General features: G+C 37.5%; 1 protein-coding gene across 5 annotated transcripts; it reads right to left on the bottom strand.

Annotated features, from left to right (window-relative positions):
* Positions 1-569: 569 nt before the first annotated feature.
* On the bottom strand, positions 570-24,927 carry LOC109065290 (cyclin-dependent kinase 12-like). 5 transcript variants are annotated; one of them, XR_006157359.1, is made up of 16 exons: positions 22,837-24,920; positions 19,217-19,891; positions 12,678-12,878; positions 10,810-10,949; positions 10,317-10,487; positions 9,921-10,110; positions 9,060-9,116; positions 8,764-8,865; positions 8,601-8,678; positions 8,366-8,482; positions 7,658-7,789; positions 7,203-7,423; positions 5,621-6,043; positions 1,259-1,517; positions 999-1,106; positions 570-925 (listed from the first exon to the last, which is right to left on the bottom strand). XR_006157359.1 is itself a non-coding variant. In XM_042745739.1 (15 exons), the coding sequence occupies exons 1-15, from the start codon at positions 23,904-23,906 to the stop codon at positions 1,097-1,099; spliced, it is 3,846 nt and encodes a 1,281-aa protein (XP_042601673.1). In that variant the 5' UTR covers positions 23,907-24,920; the 3' UTR covers positions 570-1,096. The 5 variants fall into 5 exon arrangements, 3 of the variants coding, with proteins under 3 accessions (XP_042601673.1, XP_042601672.1, XP_042601671.1); XR_006157357.1 differs by having other exon boundaries at positions 999-1,517; XM_042745739.1 differs by having other exon boundaries at positions 570-1,106.
* Between the last annotated feature and the right edge of the window lie 98 nt (positions 24,928-25,025).

Here is a 25,025-nt window from a genome sequence, read left to right as displayed (position 1 = left end):
AGTACACACACACATCTGTAAACAAAAACTTATTTTGGATGCGATTAATCACAATTAGTTGTTTGACAGCACTATTATTATTACTTTATTATAATACTCAACAGTAAACAGGGTAGATTTACTTATAACTTCGAGTCCTTTAACTTCAGTTAAGTAGATTTCAGTTACTTTTATAACTGTTAAAGTATTTAAAAACAGCAAAATAAAAGCAATTCTTACCTGCCTACCTACCTTTTCTTCTCTTCTTTCACGCTGCTTCGAACCATGCATCTTGTAGAGCTGTTACTACATTTTCAAGAGATTTGGCTTTGTTTGTTGCACTTTTTTTGTTTTGTTTTTTGAACCACCACTCAACACCCTAGCAACCACAAAGCAACATACTCAAAACAGCCACCGCATAGCAATGTCATGGCAATCATCTTCAAAACCCTAGTATTATGGCAGCATATTTTGCATGCACTTCAGTAATCTTATGTAATGCAGCACTACATAATGTTCAAAGTATGCATATAAATGCGTATGATAAAATGGACATGCATGTTTACATAAAATGTAGCAGACACATTTTACTCAGCCACATTTTTCATTTATTATTATCAGTTTACAACATGTAGACTTGGCAGAGTCAAATCAAAACTGGTGCTAAAATTCAAGTCAGTTCAGTGTCTTTCTGAAGAAGCTTTCGATTTAAATTAACTTTGTTAAACCTTGTGGTCCTGAAAACAATATTTGGATGAGGACATACATCCCCCACCTCCAAAAATCAAAAACACATCTTTTGCCCAAGCTAATATGAATCTGTGAAAACAAAGGCCTCACTCAAGTACTGCAAATGACTTCAAGTTTTCCTCATGCCTTTGTACGGAATCAGAAAGGATGAAGCAGCACAAGCCGGATCGAGTCTCTTGCTTTACACACACCAGCACTAAAGAAAGTAGCTTGATTTAGACATTATACACAGCCCTCAAAGAAACCACACATGGCTAAAACTCACAGACCGTTGCAGTCGGAGAAGCAGGAAAAGACTTTCTCCAAATAACGCTGTACATCGCTGGGAGGGATGAACATCATCCATTCGCATTCAAGAAGAGTTCCTTTAACATTCACTTTTTCCGTTAATGGAAGAAAGAAATATATTAATATGTAGTACACGGAAGTTTAACGGCTGAAGCACATTAAGTAAAAAAATTACAATGAACAAAAAGATCAAGTTCAGAGAACGGTTCAGGAAGGGCCGGCGGCTCCTCCCAGGGTGTACCTCAGGTCTCGGTCCTGGGTGAACTGAGTTTCCGGAGCAGCGTTTGCGGGTGAGGAGGTGTAAGAGGAAGTCGGCGGTGGGGTGGCGCTCGGGGGAGAGGAGGGTCCCCGGCCGGGGCACAGGTCTGCAGCGGGACGTCTGCTCTCGGAGGCTTGCTGGGAGATGAGCTGGAGTAGGGTTGTCGCTACATCTGATGTTATGTCTTGAGCGTGTATTGCAGATTTTGACCCTGTAGCCTCTGGATTTACTAATGCAGAATCTGCCAGAAAAAAAACAAAAAACAAAAAAAAAACTTTAGATCAATGACTTTCATACACGAGCTACAGCAATAAATACTACAACAATTAAACAATACATAACATTACTACTGTAAACCCTAATAAGTCATGAAAACTCACATTTATATTCATTTTTCATAAACCAAGAATAAGTAGGTAAAACTTCAGCTTTTGGTTTCGTACTACAAAAACATATTAACTTGAAATATTGAATAAGCAAAGTCACACAAATTGATTATTAAGCAATAAAGAACTAAAGCTTATTACTACTATTACACAATTATTTTTGGACAAATAATGACTTTGACGTAACTAGAATAAACATTTGAATGAAATCTAAATAGAATAATGCACATATGAAAATATGAATCTGCTTGTGATTATTCTTCACTTGCAAGCAAATATCAGCTTTATGTTCTCTTAGCACATTTGATATAATTCTGTTAAATGTATAACATGAACATTTAAATATATCTTTGAAAATATTTTAAATATTTATGGTATGAGTTATAGAGTATAAACTTGACTTTTCATAAAATGATCATTTTAATTATTTAAAAAGGTATATAATTAGAAAGAGTAATATGACTGGAAAATAGTATTAAAACAGCATGATAATTTGTTAAAAATGACACTTAAATAGTTGGGGTTTTGCTAATGCACCAACTGGCAGGAAAAAAGATGGAGTCTAGATTTATATAACTTGCTAGATTTATGTAACATGACTGTTTTATTAATCGCAAAGCCAAGCGTAATACATGTATACAGGGAGCATGATGTCTAAAATGTGTTTTTATAAATAAGTTAACAAATTGATGTAATTTTCTCTATAAGTAAACCTTCATGATGTATTCCTGGAGTAAAATGAAGTTCTGATCTGAATCAGAAAATAGTCATCTTTAAATGACCTCTAGCTGAGTCACAGTTAAGATACTTAGTTAATACATGATGCGCCAAAGGCAAGCACCCACGTCTGCATGGCTAAAATACTAAAAAAAAATAATAAAAAAAAAACCCTGGGACTGTCCTTAAGCTAATAGAGAAGTCGACCTGAAATGATTCCATGCTTGACACTATTATTCATCAATTAGGCAGTTCTGCAGGAGATGCGGGATAAAACACCTCCAACACTGCTTTAAAAAAAAAATAAAAAAATTATACTGACCTACAGGGATTGGTTGCATTTACTTAGTGTTTTTTTTTTTTTAAACAAATTTAAAAGTACGAATGTAAATGTTGGATAATTAGATAACTAAATGTACAAATGCTGGATCATTTTGCCAAATTATATGTAAATATTATTTGTAACTTGCATATTTAAAGAGCAGCAGCAGGAGTAATTTTAATAATAGTAAAACATTTACAATAATAGTAGCATTCAGGAATGGGGCAACGTCATTTGCAGCGCTGTATTTTGTCCTTAATTTGAATGTATAGCATATATGTATTGCATATTTGTTTTTCCTTGTGGATTTATTGGACATCTACATTTCTAAATGTATATTATTCATGATTTTTTTTATAATATTGTTAATAATAATTGTTAACATATATTTAATGTTATTTTTATGTAACCATTGTTGTAATGTCTTACAAGATGTGCATTCATTTAACAAATAAGTTTAAATAAGATTCTTATCTGAAAAACAAAGCCAAATCTTTTGATTTGGTTTTAATTTTAGACTTAGCTTCTGTCATTTAAGAATAATACATATAGCTGGAGGTAAAGCTTTTGTTTTTTTTAAACATCCAAGTTGTTAATCTTAAATACATTTATGATTTTAAGAAAAGGCTATTCAATGGTTAAAAAAAAAAAAAAAAAAAAAAGGAAATCATAAAAAAAAAAAGTATATATATTTGTCGAGCAATTGCTGTGGCACATCTATATTTAAAGATGGGGGAAAAAAATAAAATAAAATTATAGTTCACTTTAAATCTATGTAAGCTAATCTCTGCAAACTCATTCATGAGCTAAAAAGGCAGTTGGTTACTCTAGACTTTGGACCTCTGTGCTCCAATACGACACTGGCTTAAAGTTTAAAGTGAGAGGTTAAAACCACAGATGCATGACATTAGATTTTGTGGGAGTGAATTAGCTCATGCAAAAAATGTTTTACAGGAACTACTGAAATGTATTGTATTTAAATTGATTTAAGCTTTTGTTTGTGCATTTTATGTTGCAGCAGTAGTTTGTCTAAATATTAGTCTGACTATACAACAATCTATAGCAAATTAGATGTGTTCCTTTTGCACTAGTAAACATCACATTCACATACACAGAACATATCTACAAGAGTTTGGAGACTTTCATTAGTGCAACAAATTGATGGTGGGATCTAACAAAAATAAAGTCAAAAACAAACAATAGCCTTTCTCCATCAAGGCAAATATTTATAAGTGTGAGGACAAAATATGCAGTATAGCTATCATTTATTTGACACTCGTCTCACAATAAGGCTTTATTACAGTGTGTATTCCTGTTTTCACAGATTAAACGCCAAAGACCATGTGAAAAGAGGGCAGAGAGAGAAATGAAATGGACCACTGAGGAACTGAGAGTGAAAACAAAAGCATGTGAGCTGGAACAAAAATAAGCTGGAGGGTGTCAGTCGGCAGGACAAGGTCAGTCGATCTTAATTAGACTTCATTAAGCTGGATCACACCAGCAAAAGCTATAGAGCATCTCTTGGGTGAGAACCAGTATCATTTACAAATAAATGGATGCATCTTATAAAATGTCAAGAAAATGCTTGCGTCATATTTCACCCCAAAAATCAACAGAAAGAAATGCATTAATTTGCATGAAGACTTTATTTTTAATTTATTGTATGACACCCTCATAATAAATTCAAATAAATTTAATTTAAATCTTCATGAATTAAATTGAGCACATTTTCCACCTCTCATGAGCATAAAGAGTGTAGTTGTTTACATTTTTTTTTTTTTTGGAATTTCCTTAGATTTTTCCTAATGATACACATTCTGTATTAAATTCTTCTGTATCTTTTAAAATGAACATAAATTGTAGGCTACCATGCTGTATAAAATGCATTGTAATTGTATAAAAATATGGTATAAATTAATTCTTATTACTGTATATTTTACATTATAGTAATGAAATGTATATATAAATTGTATTAATTCGTATTACTGTAATGCAAATATAAAATGTATATTGTGGAATACAATAATGAAATGTATAACCAATTCTATATAATGTTTTTTATTATGACTGATGCAAAATATACACATATATAGCATTTCAGTAATAACGATTAATTATCACAATAATGAAAATGAAGTGAAATGTCCTTAATTGTCATGAAAATAAAAATTACTACTACAAAAGCAAAATAAAGTTCAATGTCAAATATGATCTCGGCATATTCTTGACAGGATTTTAAGATTCACCCAACTATGCTAAACCAATTCTGTAAGAAAGAATTAATTTATGCGTGCAAGACAGCGGTTGGACACGTTCCCTAGCTTACTCCAGTCAAGTGTTGTTTTCTGAGTGTACTAGAAGAGACACACATAAATAAAGATGTGTCCGAAATGGCTCTTTATTAGGACTGTTTAATCTGGATTTAAAAGAGTGACAATTTAATGCAAACACTGTAACCATCTCTCAAGGACTTGCAGTGTGTGCCAATAGATGAAGAGCTCCCACGTCCTGTCTGTGAGCAGATTTCTGCACACTAAAGTCCGCTGGGCACTGACGCAGTGTGCGAGCAGACGGGGCTCTGAGGATATTGTTCCAATGAAAATAAAAATGAAATACTGCAAGACTGTAAAACTCAATGGAAGTTCACGGAAAGCAGAAAATAAACATCTGGATTTTCAAATAAACATGACAATTTATTTCTCTATTGGTTAGCCTGCAGTCTTTCAACCACTTAAACGTTTCCCCCTCTGTAAGATTTTAGGAAGAAAACAACAACAACAAAAAAAGAGTGACATCTCTGCAAGAAAAGTGTATGGTTCTCTGATGTGGGTGGGTCTCACATTACGAGCCTGCGGTGTAACCTGTTTAGCTGTGGCCAATCACAGCATTCGACAACTCATAGACTTAACTAACACTTGCCCTCGCGATCGCCGCCCATGACGGAAGCGGAGCCGCCTCGTGCAGCACCCTCGTCTGGCCGGACTCCGTTGCTTTCGTCTGCCTGCTCCGCCCCCGGCGCTGGGGCCTTTATCAGCTGCTCCAACAGGAGCGTGAGCAGGCCGGCCTGGTCTTCCTGCGGGATTTCTGCAGGCTGCGGGAGGCTAGAGGACTGGATTAAGGTGGAGAGATGACTAAGCAGTTCGAGCTGCTGCGCGGCGTCCGGTTCAGGGGTGGAGGGGGCGGCGGGCGTTCTGGAGAGCACTGACGTGGAGGCTTCAGAGGACGAGCTGCGGAGATACTCGGCCATCTGCGGGATGCTTAGATTGTCTGTTTGGCCCTGCAGCAGGTTCAGCAGCACCGCCAGCTCGGTCTGGTTCAACTGCTCCGCTGCGGCTCCCAAACCTGCGCATAGAAACGGTTACATTTGATTGCCATTTATGGAAAATAGGGTGTTTCTCACCTTTCCAGTTACATACTGCAGTATTCAAACACTTGGCCTGCACAGTTTTGAAACAGTGAGGAAGCTGGAGGGATATTATTATTCCAAAACACTACAACAGGATACTGAACCTGTAACAATGGACCCTTTTCACATTTACAGGCTTTTCAGATGCGAAGTCGTCACAGTTGGGTAAACTTCTATAACTGCAACTGAACCTACAACAAATATACTTTTGGTTTCCATTTGCCCAAGTAGAAAAAAGAAAAAAAATTCCACGACGGGGGCTTTCAAAAGTAGAAAAAAAGAGATTACTAGTTCTGTAATTTAATGCCATGGTAGTTAAACACAAAGTATAGTGTTATAAATGCATGTAAATTTAAAAAAGAAAATTTAAACAAAAATGTAACTAGATTTAACTTCGTAAATGTGTAATCACAGTTTTAAAAAAAAGGGTCCATGCACCTTTTTTTTTTTTTTTTTTTTAAATGGCAAAGCTGCTACAACATTGTAACAGTAAAAATGCAACCCATAAGCAATGATTTAGCTAATCATAACAGAGGTCATCTGCATAATCTCAATGGTAAAGAAACAAATAGGGTGGAAACTGATAATGTAAAATCCACTGACTATTCTGGTTCAAGAAATATTGATTGACATAAGTAAACATTATGTTAATGTTAAAAAAAGACGTTAAAAAATGAAAAGTATAAAATATAGAATTCAAATAAATATACTGTAATGTAAACAGTACCACCTTGCATTTAAATAATTAAAATGATAAATGCTGATGCTAGACTTACTTTTATAGAGATAACGTGGCAGGACTTAAACTTATTTAATTTGCTATAAGAAGGATTTCTAACTTCCATTCATCAGCTGTTCATTATACATCCAGCCAGTTTAAAAAGCACAGATAAGGCGAGCACCTCTATCAGGTCCAAAGGTCTAATCCATTTTAAAAAAAACACTTAATTTCTTTGTATGACCAGTTTAAACAAACAATCCCTCTGCCCCGCTTCTGAAGATCTGCCTTTACCTGTATAGTGCAGTTCCTCTAACTACCTGTCTATGATTTTGAGGTGAACAGAACCCGAGTGTTCCCGTCAAGGTATGGCCCACCTTCCAGCTCACTGGCTGTGATGTTTGCTGGTGCGGGATGGGCAGATGAGGGTGGTGGGGGGGGTGGACTCGGCGGCGGGCGACTGTTCTCTCCTCCTGAAGGTCCTGCGGGTTCCTTTCGGGGAACTTTGGCAACAGGGAAATCCTCAGGCACTCCGCTTTGCCTCTGCCGCCGCCGCTTCTTGCTCCAGAGCTCATGACAGTCTTGCCAATGAGGCAAACTAAAAAGAAAGGCCACATAATTACAAAAAATATTTTGAATGTATATTTACTATATATAATATAATCAGCTAGTCATTAATACAGAGTTAAATTTCATTATATTAAATAGCCTAACAACATTTAAACTGCATTTAAAACGTGGTGTGACTTTACCACTCGTTCCACAAACATAGTTTCATTAACACCATAAAACACGATTTAAGTCACAAAAGATGTTGATTGTGTGCACGGACTCAGGTGGCGGCATCTTGTTGGGCTCCACATCATACAAAAACTGGCTCGCGAGGGCCTGGTCGGCTGTGCAGCGTCTCGAGGGGTCCAGCGTCAACATGTGGTCCAGCAGGTCAAGAGCAGAGGTGGGCAGACTAGAGACAGACATTGTGATTAGAAAGGAAGTACTGTGTAAAAAATATTGTGACTAAAACTGTAAACTCTACTAAAAAGATAAATACATTTCTGCATTTGGCAGATGCTTTTATCCGAAGTGACTTACACTGCATAATTAATATTCAGGAGCATAACTATGGCAAAACAATTGTGAACAATCATCTTTTCTTGTTTTATTTTGCAGTGCAAATGTTGTTTAATTTGTAAGTTTGCTCAGGAAAGATGCATTAAATATCAAAAGTGGCAGTATTTCAATATTGACAATAAGAAATGTTTCTTGAGCAGCAAATCAGAATATTAGAATGAGTTCTGAAGGATCATGTGACACTGAAGACTGGAGTAATGATGCTGAAAATTCAGCTTTGATCACAGGAATAAAATACATTTTCAAATAGAAAAGTCATTTTAAATCGCAACAATATTTTACAATCGTATTATTTTTACTGTATTTGTGATGAAATAAATGCATTCTCAAGAGTGAGAGACTTCTTTCAACAAAGATTAAAATCTGTCGGAGAATGATGGAAGAGTTTCAAAAATCAGGTTGAACTTACAAAGCGAATTCCTCCCGTAAGCGTCGTCTGTACTGTTTCTTGGGTCTCATGGTATTAAAGTACGGCAGCTTAATTACATCTGGCCAAGCAGCAGGACACGGACTACCACACAAACGACTGACCAAAACAAAATACAAAAAGCAGTTGGGGTGTAACAGCATTTCACAAAGCGGTTTCCCTTCCTTCAGCATTAGAGCAACACCACATGTGTATTCAGAGATTGGGAGAAACCTACCTGATCAGCTCCAGCTGTAGAAGCTCTTGGTTGGCCTGGAAAATTGGTTTCTTAGTGAATAGTTCTCCCAAAATACACCTTTCCACAGCAGCAAAAAGAAACACAAACAACATTATTACATGAAGAGCAGCTGGGGTGTAAATGTAGATGGGAAACGTCTTACCCGCAACTCCAGACATCAATAGCAGGTGAGTATCTCTCCTCTCCCAGTAGCAGCTCAGGTGGGCGGTACCACAGCGTGATCACCTTATTAGTGTACGGCCGACTGGGAATAATTATCAAGTTAAGTGTTATACAAAGCTTTTCAATATCAATCATGTTTACTGTTTCTGAAATCACGTCATCTACAGTAACTTCAAAGCTGAAGGATGTCAATTTTTGTGCCCCATAGTTCGATCAAACTAAATTCTTGTTTAGCACAACCTACAGAAAGATTGAGAAAGTCTAACATTTACTTACCTTTCCTCTGAGTTATAAAGACGAGCCAAACCAAAATCGGCAAGTTTGATCTGACCACTGTAAAAAAAGAAAGAGTTAGGCAAATGGAACCATTTGTAAAAGCCAGAAATCTCACATAATATATTATTTAACACTATTTTGTAAACAGGGCCACATTTTAAACACAAGATGCAGGTATTTGCAAGTATCCGGTAAATGCCAGTACACAACATCACTGTAAAAAAACAAAACAAAAACCTATGAAAAAATACACTGCTTCAGCCTTTACTTCAGAGAGCACAACAGTAGTTAAAAATGTAAAATTAATGCAAAAATTATATGCATGCTACTATTTAAAATACAGTCTACAGTTGGTAAGATTTTTTTTACCATTATTTGATGAATAATACAGAAACCAGCAATATTGCGAAATATTATTAGAATTTAAAATACTGGTTTTCTACTTGAATATATTTTAAAATGTAATTAATTCCTGCAAAGCTGAGTTTTCAGCATCATTACTCCAGTCTCTAGTGTCACATTCCTTCAGAAATTATTCTAATATTCTGATTTACTGCCTGAAACATCTCATCACTGTTAAAAAAGGGTTACTGATTATTATTTTTGTTGAAACCATGATACAGTTTTTTCAGGATACTTTGATGAACAAAAAGTTCAAAAGAGCAGCATTTATTTGAAATAAATATTTTTCGAAACATAAATGTCTACTTTAAATTTTGATCAATTTAATGCATCCTTGCCAAATAAAATGATTAAATTCTTAAATAAAATTGAACATCAGTGTAGCTGAACACATCATGTAAATTTGTACGACACTAGTAACAGACCAACTTCATGCAATATTTGAAAACAAACTGGTACCTGTTATTTAGCAGGATATTGGAGCACTTGATGTCTCGGTGCAGGAAGTTCTTCTTGTGGCAATAATCTAATCCCTCCATTAGCTGACGCATGAAGCTCTGCACATGCTCATGGGAGAAAGATACCAGTCCTGATTCCAGCAGCCCCATCAGATCATGGTCCATGTACTCAAACACCAGGTAAAATGCACCTAGTGCAAAAAAAAAAAAATGAAATACATACAGGTTAATACACAGAGGTAGGCCTAGAAAATGAGTGAGTGCAGCGCTTCAGAAGTCTAAAACTGAGTGGGCCACAAATATGCCACTAACTCTAAGAGGAGAATGTGTTCACCACTGAAAAACTCCATGTTAAATACAAAAATAAATATAAACATGCAAATGCATTTAAACAAACCTTTATCCTTTTTGAAGTCAAGTGCGTCTTGTTTATCAGTGAGGATTTCTTTCATGTTGACAACACTGCGATGGTTGAGCTGTCTCAGGATCTTGATCTCTCTGATAGCAGTGATGGGGAAACCCTCTTTTTCGTTATCCAATCTCACCTTCTTCAATGCCACCAGCTCTCCTTTAGACACCAAAACATTACAGAAGGCTGTCAACACGTCTTCTCTTCTCACAAACATGGATTTTTGCAATGACAAAAAGTGGTGCAATCACTGACAATGATCAGATAAGCACAGCTTTTCTAATTGAGAGCAAATAATTCTGCATTTAAATCAAAGAATAAATTACCCGTTTTAAAGAAATTAATACTTTTATTCAGCAAGGATGCATTTAACTGACCAAAAGTAAAAGTAAAGACATTTCAAATGTTACAAAATGATTTCTATTTTAAGGAACACACATTATAACATTTCCACACTAGTATTCATCCAATTTAAACACACCTGTGTCTTTGTCCTTTGCCTTGTACACCTGACCGTAGGTTCCTTCTCCGATGATGCCGATGATGTCAAACTTGTCCACACAGCGCTTGCCCCAGTCAGTTTGAGTCTGCTTCCTCTCTCCATATCTAGGACAGCAAATCCTGCACACATTTGACAGACACTTGAGAAAACCTTTGCAATTTTCCAAGTCACTTTCTCTCATTCTGCCATTTTCCATAAACTAATGAAGCATTCCAGCATCCCATGACTAAAGTAACAACTGTGATAAGGATTTCCCTCAACTCTTGACAAAAAAAACAGACAATGCCATTCAAACTTGGGTTCAAAATAGGGATGCTCATTTTAACTGGTGAACCGTTAACCAACCGTAATTGTGACCGATTAATACAATCAGATAAACGGTTTAAAAAGTCATTTATTTATTATTTTTTTCAGTAATTTATCAAAATAATTTAAAAGGTTTGCTGCATGGTTAGAAATAGGCCTAATGCCGACATGAAATGTTTACAAACATTATAATTAAAAACTGTAAACATAGCTAGGCTTTTTCATTTTCAAATCATTTCAATTTAACAGTAGCCTATTTAGAAAAGAACAAGAATTAAAAACATAAGAAGCTATAAACGACAAGCCAAAACAAATTCATTTAGGCTAAAACGAAACTGAAACCAACGTTGGGTCTCTCATTCGACACAAAATCAAATGTTTCCGTATTCGCTATGTATTTGAATGGCAAATTATTATTTATTATGTAGCCTACGCGTTCCAATATCCACGTAAAACAAAATGTTTTGCATAACATCACGATGATGCAGTGATAACACTTAACGGCACATATTCCACTACATATTTAAACTAATCAGTGTGTTTTGTTTCCCATATGTTTGACTGACTGTATTTTATTATGATAATGAAAAGGGCTGCATTGTCAAGGTAGCAAAGCTTAATCGCAATCACTTGAATGTTTTCCTTCTAACAGTGGAAGCAACTACTCCTTTTAGTCAAAGATAATCAAAATTGTAAAAGGTTTGCTTTTATTTGTGTACATTCACAATTAAAAATCTTTGTGCTTTTGTAACGGAATGTCAAGGAATTTGTCTAATCTGGAATGAATTAATGAAGTAGGTCAATACACTTAAATCAAATCGTGATATAGACTAGTATCTGTAAATATTAAGCCGCAAAAGTCTATTTAAATTTGAATCCTGCATGTTCTGCATTTCTCTGTTAATGAATAGCGCAGACACACGGTTTCATGTACTACACACATACTGAAGCATGCGTTACGTTCGCGGTGATTTCAGCATCTGCCGTCTCACTAAATGAGGACGTAAACACACGTACAACATCTCCAGAACTGCTCTGAGAGTCACTTCATGAGCATTTGCCCATTTGAGTAAAACTAGCTTTATATCACATACACAGAACTATAAAGGTATTCACGGCAACCCTTCAAAATAAAAGTCTGGTTTGATTTGAAGACAATGTGCCTATTACTATTTTCCAGTAGAATGTACATAGCCTACTACTACTAAAATGAAACAAACATTATTTTTTTTAAGGAATAATCAAACAACATTTCTTCCAACATTTTCATTCTGGAAGTGAACTTACACATTCTGCTCTGATATAATACCTTTTTAAGGCCTCAGTTTACAGAATGGCTGAATAAAACCCTGTATGTTTTAAAACATTTTCAAAAGCAATAATTTCACAAAATTATTTTTGATCAAATTATTGCAACATTGGTGAGCATAGGAGACATGTGATCCTCCCAAACCCAAACTGTTGACCATTAGTGTAGCTGAATGTTAATTTCACTCAGTCATCTTGAGAAATGCCCTGAATGCTGAAGCAGTGGCACTTACTTTGGTCTCTTCTTGAAGGTTGGTTGCAGAAGCAGTGGGGATTCTCGAGCAGGGGACTGCGGAGGGGAGGGGTCTCCTCCAGAAAGTATTGGAGGAAGGGGCAACTCACTGAGAAGGCGTGTCCTGATTTCTTTTTCCTTTTCTTTCTCCTTCTCCCTTTCCCTTCGTGATGACTTCTGGGGAAGACTGCTCTTTTTTGGACTGAAACAGGCAAAAAAAAAAAAATCCACAGTTAAAGGGGAGGATAAAGCTATTCCAAAAAAATGTTGATTTTATTTAGCATTTTTTGTCACACAGTTCTAGCTAAAAGTAACTGAGAAATGAATGTGGAATAAAATGTGGAATAACAATAAGCAGTAAATGTTTTAATCTAGTGAGCTGGACATTTCTTTATTATAACTATACATTTTGCCTCAACATGATGTGACCAAAAATGGGTCTCTAATGCCGCGTTTGCTTTCTGCGTTTCCACCGCGGTCTAAAGTACCGTGAAGATTAGGCAAATAGTCTGGTGACATAGGTCTGCGCGCGTTTCTCAATACAATGCAAATTTCAGACTTGTTTGGTAATTCTGCAAACAGCAGCGTACTTGATAACATCAGTCAGCTCGCCTTGGCTACTGCAGTTTTCCTCACTGTATATTTACAATAAAACAAAATAGGATATCAAATACAACTGCCTCCTTTCGTTTTCATTTAAACATAATAATAGCCGCAGAATTGTACTAGTTGTAATTGTAATAGTTCAGGGAAATGTGTATATATACAGCGTACATTACAATGAAACAAAATATTATATCAATTGCCTCTTTTTATTTTCATTTTAACATATAGATAAATTGAATAAAGACCAAAGATTACCTGTTAGATTTACCCAAAACAAATTATATTTTATTTTTAACCACTAAAGAGACATCAGAGCCAGCAGCAAATGTCAGAAGGTCTAGCCGAGTTGAGACTGCTCTAGGCAGATACATGAGCACTGAGCTCCTGATCGCGTGGAGCTGACCGTCTCCAAAATCGGCGAAACACATTTTTAAATAGGTGCCATCTTTATAAATAAACCACAGATTTGAGTTTTAATTTATACAACTTTATTGTTTGATGTAATTTTTTTAATACATTTCATGACACAATAACAGTAATATTTTGAAAATTATCAGAATAAATGGTGGTTGAAATCACAACCAATCAGCATGTTTAGCGCCCAAGTCCCGCCCCGGAAAGTTCCGGACCTTTGAAAAAGTACTACCTCGCGAGCAGGGACTTTCTGAGGGGCATTTTTTTACCCGGGACTTTATTATGGATAAGCACTACTCATTTTCTGGCTATTCAGTTACACATTCCTCTATATGTATATAAGGTTTTTGGCAGGGAAATTACAGCAGTGAAAATTTACACTAAAAGAAAGTAACACCAAGTAGTTGCTATTTACACTAAGTATAAATAAGGATGCATACAATTTGCAGAAGAATAAACAGAAATAAATAGCTTGTAGTAAAAAAAAAAAAAATGCAAATGCTATTACATGGAATTCACACAAAATGTAAACAGAAGAAATAAGGTATGCACTAGGGCTGTGCGATTAATTGAAATCGAATCGCAATTTGAGACGTCGCGATTTGCTAATCGCAAAAGCCTGCGATGTGGACGTGATATTACTCTGCTCCAGACTATATGCATGACTGCCAGCCTTGAGTGACAGTCTTACTAAACAGAGTGAGCGCACCTCCGTTGTCCCCAATTAGCACTGTTCTAGCCAACTGCGTAAACGCCCACCGTTAAAAAAAAACAAACAAACAGAAAGCGGGAGAGAGACAGAGCGGTATTATGGTGTCTACAGGGTAAGATCAATAGTTAGGCAAATTAAAACTAAAGAAAAACGTTAGGTAACTTAAGCTTTGAAACGACAGACAACGAACAAAAAAGCTAATTTGCAAGAGCTGCGTCAAAATGCATATCAAGAGCTCCCTTATCGGTTCTGTTTTCAGTACTGGAGAATAAAAGATACATTCTGAGATGTTTTGTTAGTACATGAACATTATCTTACACATTTTATCTCCCCAACAGATTAATTTGAAATAAGTTTATAATGCATGTTCGCTATTCCCAATTCAGAAGAATGCTTAATACTCGCTCCTCTCTGCCCCACGCGGCGCGAATCCCGCGTCACGGACGAGCCGTTCACACTTGCCGCACTCACGCAGCCTGTTTCCTAACGCTGTTTTATTCATGCGCGGCCCTGCACCGCAAATCTCCACAAGCGCATCTGGCAGTATGGATGAGGCTTGACGCACGCACGCAACCTGCATCGACTCGCGCCTGACTCCGTGTTAAAAACGATTGTAAATTCAGTCTAACTGCTGGCTAATTTCTCTTGGATGAAATGAAACATTCAGCACATTTTCCACTTGTTCTTAAACTCCCAAATACAATATAACATATGTAATACTTCAATGATTGACTAAAGAAATACAGTTCTTTATTTATAAAAAAATAAACAAATCTTTCCAGTGAAATTCAGTAATTAGGTTAATTCTGTAAAAGTAGCTATACCATTATAATCTTGCCTGCTGAAAAAGAAATAAAATAAAAATAAATAATTAACCCCTCCCAAAACACAATCGAAAATTTAATGGATTTCAGGGTTATTATGAGAATTGTATTGGTTATAATGTAGACTATAATGGTGTCTGGATGGATTCTATTGGTGGGAGGTAATATGGCAGATGGCAACCAATAGAGCAAAATTAATTCCTATTGGAATAATGCCAAAAACAAAAAGGAATTTTGTAATGGTTTAATGGAAACTATAAGAATTTCTTGGGGGGGGGGTTTCAGCAGGGTAATGATACTCATACTGTGCTGCACATTATTGACAATATTGAGCTAAAGCTTGACTTTAAAAAATTTGAATTTAAAATCGCAAATCAAATCGCAATCACAATATCTGTCAAAAAAAATTGCAATTAGATATTTTCCCCATATCTCCCAGCCCTAGTATGCACACTAACAGTGAATAGTCTGCGTAATGCTGGGTGCAGTTAATGACAACAGCATTTAGTGCAAACAGACACTGCCAGGAAATAACAGCTTGTCCTCAGCTCTTTACAGCCCAAACATGCCCACATGCATCTAGGATAAATTTGTAAATGGCCAAGCATATACGATTTGATCATGTGACCAAGAGACAACACATACAATTGGAGACAATGAACAAGTATACTTTAACTTAAGTGTACTTGGCCACTGTACAGTGTTTAAAAAACATGAACGTTGCTGCATTAGATAACCAGATATCAGAAGCAAGTGTCATTAAGGTAACTCAAACACACCAAGTAAAACACAGGAAAAAATCTTAATGAATAATATGATAAAATACATTTACACCATTGAAAAATAATAAGGATCATTAGTATTCTGTGACATTAAAGCTGAAAAGCATGGCAAAATAGCACCTGATGTGTGATCAAAACAAGGCCTCTGGGCCCAAAACGTACTGAATGCAAGAATATGAATGCAAACGCATCAAGCTAAGCAAAGTTTGATTTTCTGCATCATTGCATTTCGAAATATCAGACAACAAAGTGCAACAAGTACTCTTTCCATTTAGGTCAACTAGGGCTGTATTACTCGAGTCTGGACTTGGACTCGAGTCCGGACTCGAGACATTTTTCTATCGTCTCGGACTTGTCTCGGACTCGTTGGTGTTTGCACTCGGACTTGTCTCGGACTTGGTCATTGGACTCGCCAAATGTTCTCGTTGGTCTCGACCGAGTCCAGCAAAAAAAGAAAAATTCTCCTTCAAAACAAAACCACATTTGCATGTCGTGCCTGAAAACGTGTGGAAAACGCTAGGCGAGCCGTTTTCTCCTTTTTTCCAAAGCACACTGTAGCCTGCGCTCTGTGCTTGCGCTCCAGTGGCGTCTGCTGTTGCTAAGAAACCATTGCCTGCACTAAAAATCCCTTGCAGTAGCTCTGCTAATAAATTGATTTTAAAAATGGCTATCCTTGTACAGCTATGATCAGCTGTTTCTCCATCTTGGCTTAGCTTTCAATTTTGTTACGAAAAGGATGTGCATGACCAGCGGCCCACTTGCTGCGTTCTGAAAAGTTTAGATGTTTCTAATTTAATTTTCTACCTGTAAGATTGTGTTTTATTTACGTCTACACCTATAGCCTTTAACTTACCAATAATGAAATACTTATTAATGTTGTACAGTATAGGGGTTGCAAGACTACTGATTTCTACTAGTCGATTTTTTATTTAAAAAATACTTGAGTTACTTGACTACTCGTGGTTCATGCTTTTGTAAATGAAAACACATTAAATAGTTTTTTTTTATTAATTTATAGCTTATTCATTTATAGCCTTATGCAACAATTACATATGTAAATTTGCAAAACTTTATAATTATGACATTACATATTTAAATTTTCATGTAACAGCCAGTATTTGTATCTGTAACAATCACAACATTTTTCGTATCTGCATTCGGATACAACTTCGTACAGTACTTGACAAGACCGTTATGACTTTTTATCTTTTTTTTTTCATAGTATCACTGAACAAGTATGTCGTGTTAAACTAAAATAACTATTAATTTTTAAAATAATATTTATCATGCAAGCAGAGAGATGTCATGACAAACATTAAGTGATCATTTGAACACGACTGAATCCATTCAATGCGCACATTTTCATTACGCAGAACTCTTTAAGCGAGTCTTAATGATTAGTGAACTTCACTAAACAAATGTGTGTGTGCCGCGCAAACCAGCAAAAGATAAAGATGCAAACATGTAGGACAAGTAGAAAATGTATCCGTATCTACGCTGATTATTAGCCTACTTTTGAGAGAGAACTGGTTTGGTTTTTGAGAGACTGAGACACGCAATGCGGCTGTTTGATTGGTGAGCGCGCTGTGCTTGTTTCATTCCCTATCATATGATTATTCAGGCAGAATTATTCCTCGTCCGTAGAGGGCCGGTGTCCTTTAGAGTTTAGCTCCAACCCGAATTAAACACACTTGAACCAGCTAATCAAGCTCTTACTAGACACACTAGAAACATCCAGATTAAGTGTTAAGACCAGTTGGAGCTAAACTCTGCAGGGCACTGGTCCTCCAGGATCTAGTTTGGAGACCCCTGTCCTACAGAGTTGTTACTTTGCACATGCTTTTTGATCATTACAAATAATAAGGAAATATGCTGTCTCTCGCATCACATACATTAGTTAAGTATGTGGTCTTGAAGAGGATCCTTTTTTTTTTTTCTTTCATTTGGACTCGGTCTTGACTTGGACTCGAAACTTTTGGACTTGGACTTGACTTGGACTCGAACCTCTTTGGACTTGGTCTTGACTTGGACTCGAAACTTTTGGACTTGGACTTGACTTGGACTCGACAAAGCTGGACTTGACTACAGCTCTAAGGTCAACTAAGGTCAGTTTGAAGTAGGGCTGCACAATTAACTGAATTTCTAATCGCGATTACAATTATGGATGCCACAATTACGTAATTGTTCAATTAATCGTTCAAAGTCCACTTATGTTATTCTGCATGCTTAAGATGTGTTTTTTCCTTTCTACATGTTATCTCAAGGGTTTTTCCCATTATTTTAATTTTAGTTTTAGTATAACATTATAACACCATTAATATTTTTACTTTTTTATAATTTGAAGAAACCAATCCGATGTATAGTTGACATTTGAGGCTAAATACTATAGAAAAGCACAAAGTTTTTTAGTTAGAGTGTTTTCAGCTTGTTTATTTTTTCATATAAAAGTACGGCATGCTTCTTCAGTATCGGAGTTATTTTAGAATTATTTATAGACTATAAATTTAATATTTTGAATTTAGCTTTTTTTTATATTTTCACTTAAGATTTTTTATTATTTTAAATAATTATTTTGTCTTTCATTTCTATGAAATGTTTATCAATTTTATTAAAATCAATATTTAATTATTTCTACTACAGAGGTGTAATTTATTTTTTATTTCAGTTTTAGTTTTTTTTTTGCCAGTTTAATACTTTAACTTATTAGTTGCCAATGCATTTCTAAGTTTTGTTTATGTTTTCTTTATTGCAGCATTATTTAAAACATTACAAATGTGTTTTTAAAAGTTTTAGTATTAGTTCACAAAAATAACCCTAAATATGTTAATAAGGGTTTCACCAGAAGATTGAGTTGAAAACATTAGAACGCCAAAACATTTTAAAAATGAAATGCATGCACTGATAAATCAATCACAATAAGATCTATAAAATGCATTTAGAAAAAAGGTAGGGTGCCTTTTCATTAAATGCCAACTTTAAAATTATGTTTACAGCTAGCTATCCAAACGATGACATCCAGTTTAATGACAAACATTATCAAATCTAATCACCCTGGAGCACTGATGTTTGTCATCACCAGAGCAATGCAAGAGCAGGCTGTGCATTTGCAAAACATCGGCCAAATATCTGAGGTCTGTGTTCACATACTTGCATAAAGAACGCTTCAAGATTTCCCTATGAAGTGTCTCTGATCAAGACTCACCTGTCTCTGCAGTCTCCCAGAAGAACCGGCGGCAGGGGAAGAGGCGGAAGTGTGGAAGTCTTAATCGTGTGTGCGGGACTTTGTGTAGATCTTTGTTTGGGGCTTTTCGTGCGAGAAGAAAGAGGTGTAGCAGGTGCTGAGGGTGGAGGAGCAGGAGGAGGGCTGTTTAGAGGAAGAGGTGGAGGGGATGAGAGAGGAAGAGGAGGAGGAGGAGAGTTCGCCGGGAGAGGCGGAGGAGATGAGAGAGGCAGCGGAGGTGGACTGGATAATGGGAGAGGTGGTGGAGGAACCACAGCGGGCTCCTCCGCCGGATCAGTGTTCGGAGGTGGCGAGGGTGGTCTTTGAGGTTCAGGGGGCGGGGCTGTGTCTAGTGGCGGTGTCTCAGTGTTTTTCGCCGGCGCATTTGCGACATTGGACGTGTTGGGGCGGAGGGAGGGGGAGTTTTTGGCAGCGGCCGCCTGACGTTCCTTCTTTCTTCGCGTCAGCTCGGCCCCCAGGCTGGAGGTGATCGGCAAGCGTGAAGACGAAGGGGAGCGGCTGTCTGGTCGACTACTGTGGGAGGAGCCTCCACTGGCTCCTGTGGAATATAAAGAATGTTTCTTAGTGCGAGAACGGGAAGAGGAGCGGCGAGAGGAGGAGTAATGAGGAGAACGGCTCCGGGAACGCAGGGAAGGCCTGGGGAGGAGAAACAAAAAATAGAAAAGTTTTAAAATCAGTCATTTGAACCGCTCAAATTAACTAAATAAATGTAAACATCTCATTTTAAGAATCAATCTAATTACAAATGGTATCCTTAAAGTCATAATGAAACTTAAAGGTGCTGTATGTAGGATTGACACCAAGTGGTTGAACTAGGTATTGCAGTCCAAATTCAAAATATTGGAGAGGGTTTTCTTCACCCTGCCCCTCCTCCTCAGACTTGAAGCACATGCAGGTTGCCAGATTGACTACACGACGATGAATTAAATTAAATACGCTGTGTTTTCCGCAAACTGGAAACCCGGGGTGACGAAATACAATTTGGTAAACCGGCAGTTGACGGGTTTCACAAACCAAAACAAAGCTCGACATTCTGGCCCAGAACTCACATTTTCAAAGGAATAACTGACTGTAACATTGTTTTTCAGATAAACAAGTATGTTAACTTGGCATGTTTCTTAAATATCTGCAAACATATTATGGTATTTTTATATAAATACATACAGCACCTTTAAGCAGGATCAGATTAAAAGAACATAAATTTAAGACTGCAGTGTTGCATGAAAGTGGAGTAGATCGTATATTTCTACATTTGGATTCATTATCTTTTTTTTTTTTTTTTTAAAGATGCTGCAAAGTGTGAGATCATATCACGACCACTGCAGTGTCTGAAGTAATTCTGCATGCTCAAAGTCTAATGTGACATTGGCTTTAAGGAGTCTAAACAACTGGAGAAGACCTGCATGTCAACAGAGAAGTCTGTCATTTTCACCGAAAGGTCCAGCTGTGACATTTTGATTAAACATTACACAACATAAAACCTAAAGTTCTAAAATTTGCATTAAGAAAACAGATTGGGGTGAATTTTTTTTTTTTTACAGAATTTATATTTCTTCAGTTTAACTGTGAACAATGTAATTCTTTGACAGAAAAACCAATACGCACTGATCAAATGTTTGAGTATCAAAATAAGCTGGGATTGTTCATATGTGGACAGTCAAATGCCTTAACATCAAAAAACTATTTTCTTTTAATCCTTAAAATTAAAAACTTTATATATTCCATAGTACACAATGCACAGAATCTGGTATGACAGTAGAAGGTGTGTGCTGGTAATCAGCAAATGAATGCCTTCGAGGGGTAACCTAAAAAATTATGGCATTGGCATGTAGATGTTAATGCGAGATCTCAGATGTTGTGAATAGTGATGAGCAACAGCATGTTTTCAAAAGCAAATATGCAACTGTAAATGCCATAAGGCTGACTGTCTAATGCACTTTTCAAACAGACTTTTGTTCAAATAAAATCCATTAGGACTGAATATCATGCTATATAAATATTAAACCGCTCAACTTATAACAGATAAAACAGTAATAACAAACCTCTGCTATAAATTCACTTTCCATAGCTTATCAATACTGCAATTTAAAGTATTATCTATGAATTATTAATATGCTAATAACAAGCAGGTCCAAACATTTTTTACATGGGTAAAATACTTTAATCTCCTACGATAAATATTTAATTGTTATATTGTGACAAAAAAAACAAGTCTTTCAATAAAGCATAGAAATTTGTGCAATGCTTAAAATTATAATTTGTGTAATAAACACAGTATGATTTCCACCTAACAAAGATAATCATATTAAGTTCAAACTAACCCAAATACTACAGATATATTAAAACACTGGTCAGTTAAAAATAAATAAAAAATCTAAAATAAAAACTCCAAAAATAAAATATAACTTTAAAGGAAACAAAAAAATGAAGAATTATGAAAATAAAATCATTTAGCACATGTTAGCGGTCTAAAATGACTTAACTAACTTACCTGTCAGCCTATTAATTGAAACAATATGATGTGCATAAAGTTAAAACTTTATAAAACTTTATATAACTTTTTTTTTCCAGAGCATTGCTAGCTGCCAGTGTTTCCTGTCACATATGGAAAGATCTGATTTTATAATCTGGACACAGAGGTCCCATTTAAAGCGGATTCATTTAATTGCTTTTGCAGTTTTGGCAAACAAACGCTAGACCTTCATTTTTAAAATTAGCCTACATTAAGCGGATGCATGGAATCTAGTCTGCAAATTCATCCTCACTTATTAAATAAGCATCACTGGGCAATGTCAGGGAGTAACTAAATTACGTAATTTATTTATAAAATAAATGTAATTGTAATCAGTTACAGTCACTAAGAAAAAAATATATAATTAAATTAGTTACTTATAAAAATGTTAACGATTACAAAGGGGGTTATATTTTTCACACACCCACATAAAAAGATTGAACTGATTTCTTTCATAAATTGCATTGACTGCTCTAAAATATGACACACCAATGGTTCAGTAGTTTAGGACGCATGCTTATTAGATAACTGATTTATTTCCTAATTGGGTTCATGTATGTGCTTTATTTTCAGGATTAACTTTTTTTTTTCCAGAGCATTGCTAGCTGCCAGTGTTTCCTGTCACATATGGAAAGATCTGATTTCAAAAATAGCATCATAGCTATTAAACAGTTTCTGGTTATGGCTTTAAATCTGTATTGAACCTCAGAATGATCTCAAAGTAAAAAGAGGTGCTAACGTCTATTTTTGTGGCAGCTGTGCTTTTAAATTAAATTATAATCTTAATTCAAGTACTGAAGGATTTTGAAAGTGACTATAATCAGTGTTGAGAAATTCTGTAAGGTTAACCCTGCCTGGTTTACATGTTTGAAAATTATTAATAGTCAAAAGTAATCAGTTACATTAATAAAGCAATTGAAATAGTTACACTACTTGTTACATTTTAAATAGGGTAACTTGTAATCCTCCCCAACACTGTCACTGGGTTTGACATTTCCAATGCAATACAGGAGTGACTAAATGATGCACACGGACTGTCTGATCTGTGTGTGTTTGCGTGCTTTCTCACCTGGACACTGGACTGGTGCTGGATGAGCGCCGGTTGCCGTAAGGACTGCCGGGTGAGTGTTTTCTGCTCACATAAGGACTTCCATCCTTCTCGGGGCTTGAGGACCTCCTCCTCCGATAAGGGCTCTCGGACCTCTGTCTGCTCCGCCTGGGAGGCTCCCTGTACGGACTGGGGCTCGCAGCCCTGCGCTTGGAGGAGTAGCTGTTCTCGAGCTCCGCAGCGGAAGGACTGTCCGCTCCGCTTCTCCGGGACTGACCCTTCCCTTTAGGGCTCGACTTGTGGCTCTTGGCGGCCTTCCGACGGCTCCGGTCCCCCTCATACTCCTCGCTCCTCCGCTTGTCTTTGCGAGATTTTGACGAGCGCCCACTTTCCTTACTGATGGAGGAGGAGGCGGAGGAGGCGCTGCTGCCCACATTGACAGCGGACTGCACCGCGCCCGATGAGAGAGAGTCGCCGGGCCTTTTGCTAACTGACTCACCTGAGCGTCTGGATGTGGATGCAAGGCACTCAGCTGAGCTAGACTTCTCCTTAGCCTTCTTGCGGCTCTCTCTGCTCGCTCTGTCCCGGTCTTTACTGCCCTTCTTGCCGCCGCCGCTACCCTCTGCCCTCTCCGCAGACTCCCTGACCCGATGCGGGTCTTTGGGTTTCTTCCGGGAGCGCTTGTGTTTATGAGTCCTGTTCTCTTTCGCAACCCCCGCCTCCGCTTCGCCGTAGTCCGGCCGCTCTAAGCGTTCCGCGTCCCTGCCCTCCGCCGGTTTCCCGGTGGCGGGGGAGTCCAGGAACGTGTCCGAGTCCGAGCTGATGTCGTCGTACTCCACCAGAGGCTTGATGGCGCCCACTGCTGGAGGCGCGGGGGCAGCGCACGCGGAGCCGGTTTCGGCCTCGTGTTTGGACTTATTTCGTTTGTGCTTGAGAGGAGTGGACGAGCTCGCCGTCTTGGTTGGATGCCTACCGGAGCCCGCGTGCAAAGGCTGGCCTTCCCCGCCGCCGGCCGCCTGCTGCAGCTGCTGATGATGGTAGAGCGATTCAGCCTTCCTCTTGGTCCCATGCAGGCGGTCTGATCCAGGCATACCTCTGTCCTCCGGAGACGCGGACCTAAGCGGTCAAGACAGCACATGAACAGCACAAATCGCTCAGTGTTGGGTAAAAGTGTGAAATCTCGCCAGACGGAAGACTCGGAGTGGAGCAAAACAAAGATGCGCACGCTGTTTGACGCGCAGAGGTTATCCACAAGTCATCCCCGGTCCCGCGTCTTCTCCGAATCGCGTCGAAATATATCCAAGAGTATGAAACCAAAAACAAAAATAAAGATTTTTCTAAGGTTATTGTCCTTCACGATGGCATCACTGCTGGTTTCCAGGGTGCCCGAAGCAGCGCATTGCGCTCGCGCCTCTCGGCTAGCTTTAGCCAAGCTAGCGTCCCTCGAAAAGACAAAAAGAAAGAAGAAAAACACAAGCTGTCCTTGTTTTAGATTGTTTATCCTTGTTCGATATCAAAGCCTAAACGCACGGTTAGCTCTCCTTGCACACGGTTTCTGAGCTGTGAAGCAGTAAAGCTCGCTGTGTAGGGATACTGTCCCACATAACTGAAAATAAAACTTGACCCGCTTGCTTCTTGTTCACATATTCGCTTTAATGTTCAGTGTAAACTCTCTGTAGTTTCATGTTCATCGGAAATGATCACATATTTATGTGTTAAAATTGATTCCAGTTCACTTGAGCGGCTCTGGGACGCAACCAGACCTAGAAATTGGGCGATGTTCGTGGATATAAAACCCTCCACGGCCCTGAATTCAGAGAGAATTCACTTCATCCATTACAGCCGAAATTATGCGCAGCCTCTTCTGCGCACGCGCGGTTTTAGTCCGTCCCGCGGAAAGGGAAATACCACAGCCTGCGCCGTTTCGCTCGGTTTCCTCCTGGATGACGGATTTTTCACAGAAATACTGTAATGTTTTGTATGAAGGTAGTAAACAAAACTGGAAACAAATAAAGTTATTAAATCGCTTCTTGATTGTTGCTTCTTTAGAACGAGATCGCTGTCAATCTGCATGGTAACTAGGCGACAGCCAATCAAAAGCAAGCAACTGTATCCCGCCTTTAGTCGCGCTTTATTATTATTTCTTTAATTTCGCATTTTAATTCCTTTGGGTTTAGTGTCCATTATACAATTTTATTCGGGGTTTTTAT

Source organism: Cyprinus carpio, chromosome B19, assembly GCF_018340385.1.
Source record: "Cyprinus carpio isolate SPL01 chromosome B19, ASM1834038v1, whole genome shotgun sequence".
Lineage (NCBI taxonomy): Eukaryota > Metazoa > Chordata > Actinopteri > Cypriniformes > Cyprinidae > Cyprinus > Cyprinus carpio.
Note: the sequence above shows the minus strand (reverse complement) of the source record. Positions and strands in the feature narration are given on the sequence as shown.

What these genes read in the sequence shown, in the direction of transcription:
- LOC109065290 (XM_042745737.1), bottom strand. Translation starts at nt 23,906, where the DNA reads ATGCCTGGATCAGACCGCCTGCATGGGACCAAGAGGAAGGCTGAATCG. An exon ending in TGACTTCAAAAAGGATAAAG is followed by an intron (nt 10,111 to 10,316) that starts GTTTGTTTAAAT and finishes TTTTTGCACTAG; the next exon opens with GTGCATTTTACCTGGTGTTT. An exon ending in CATGGGCGGCGATCGCGAGG is followed by an intron (nt 1,518 to 5,620) that starts GCAAGTGTTAGT and finishes TTTTTCTGGCAG; the next exon opens with ATTCTGCATTAGTAAATCCA.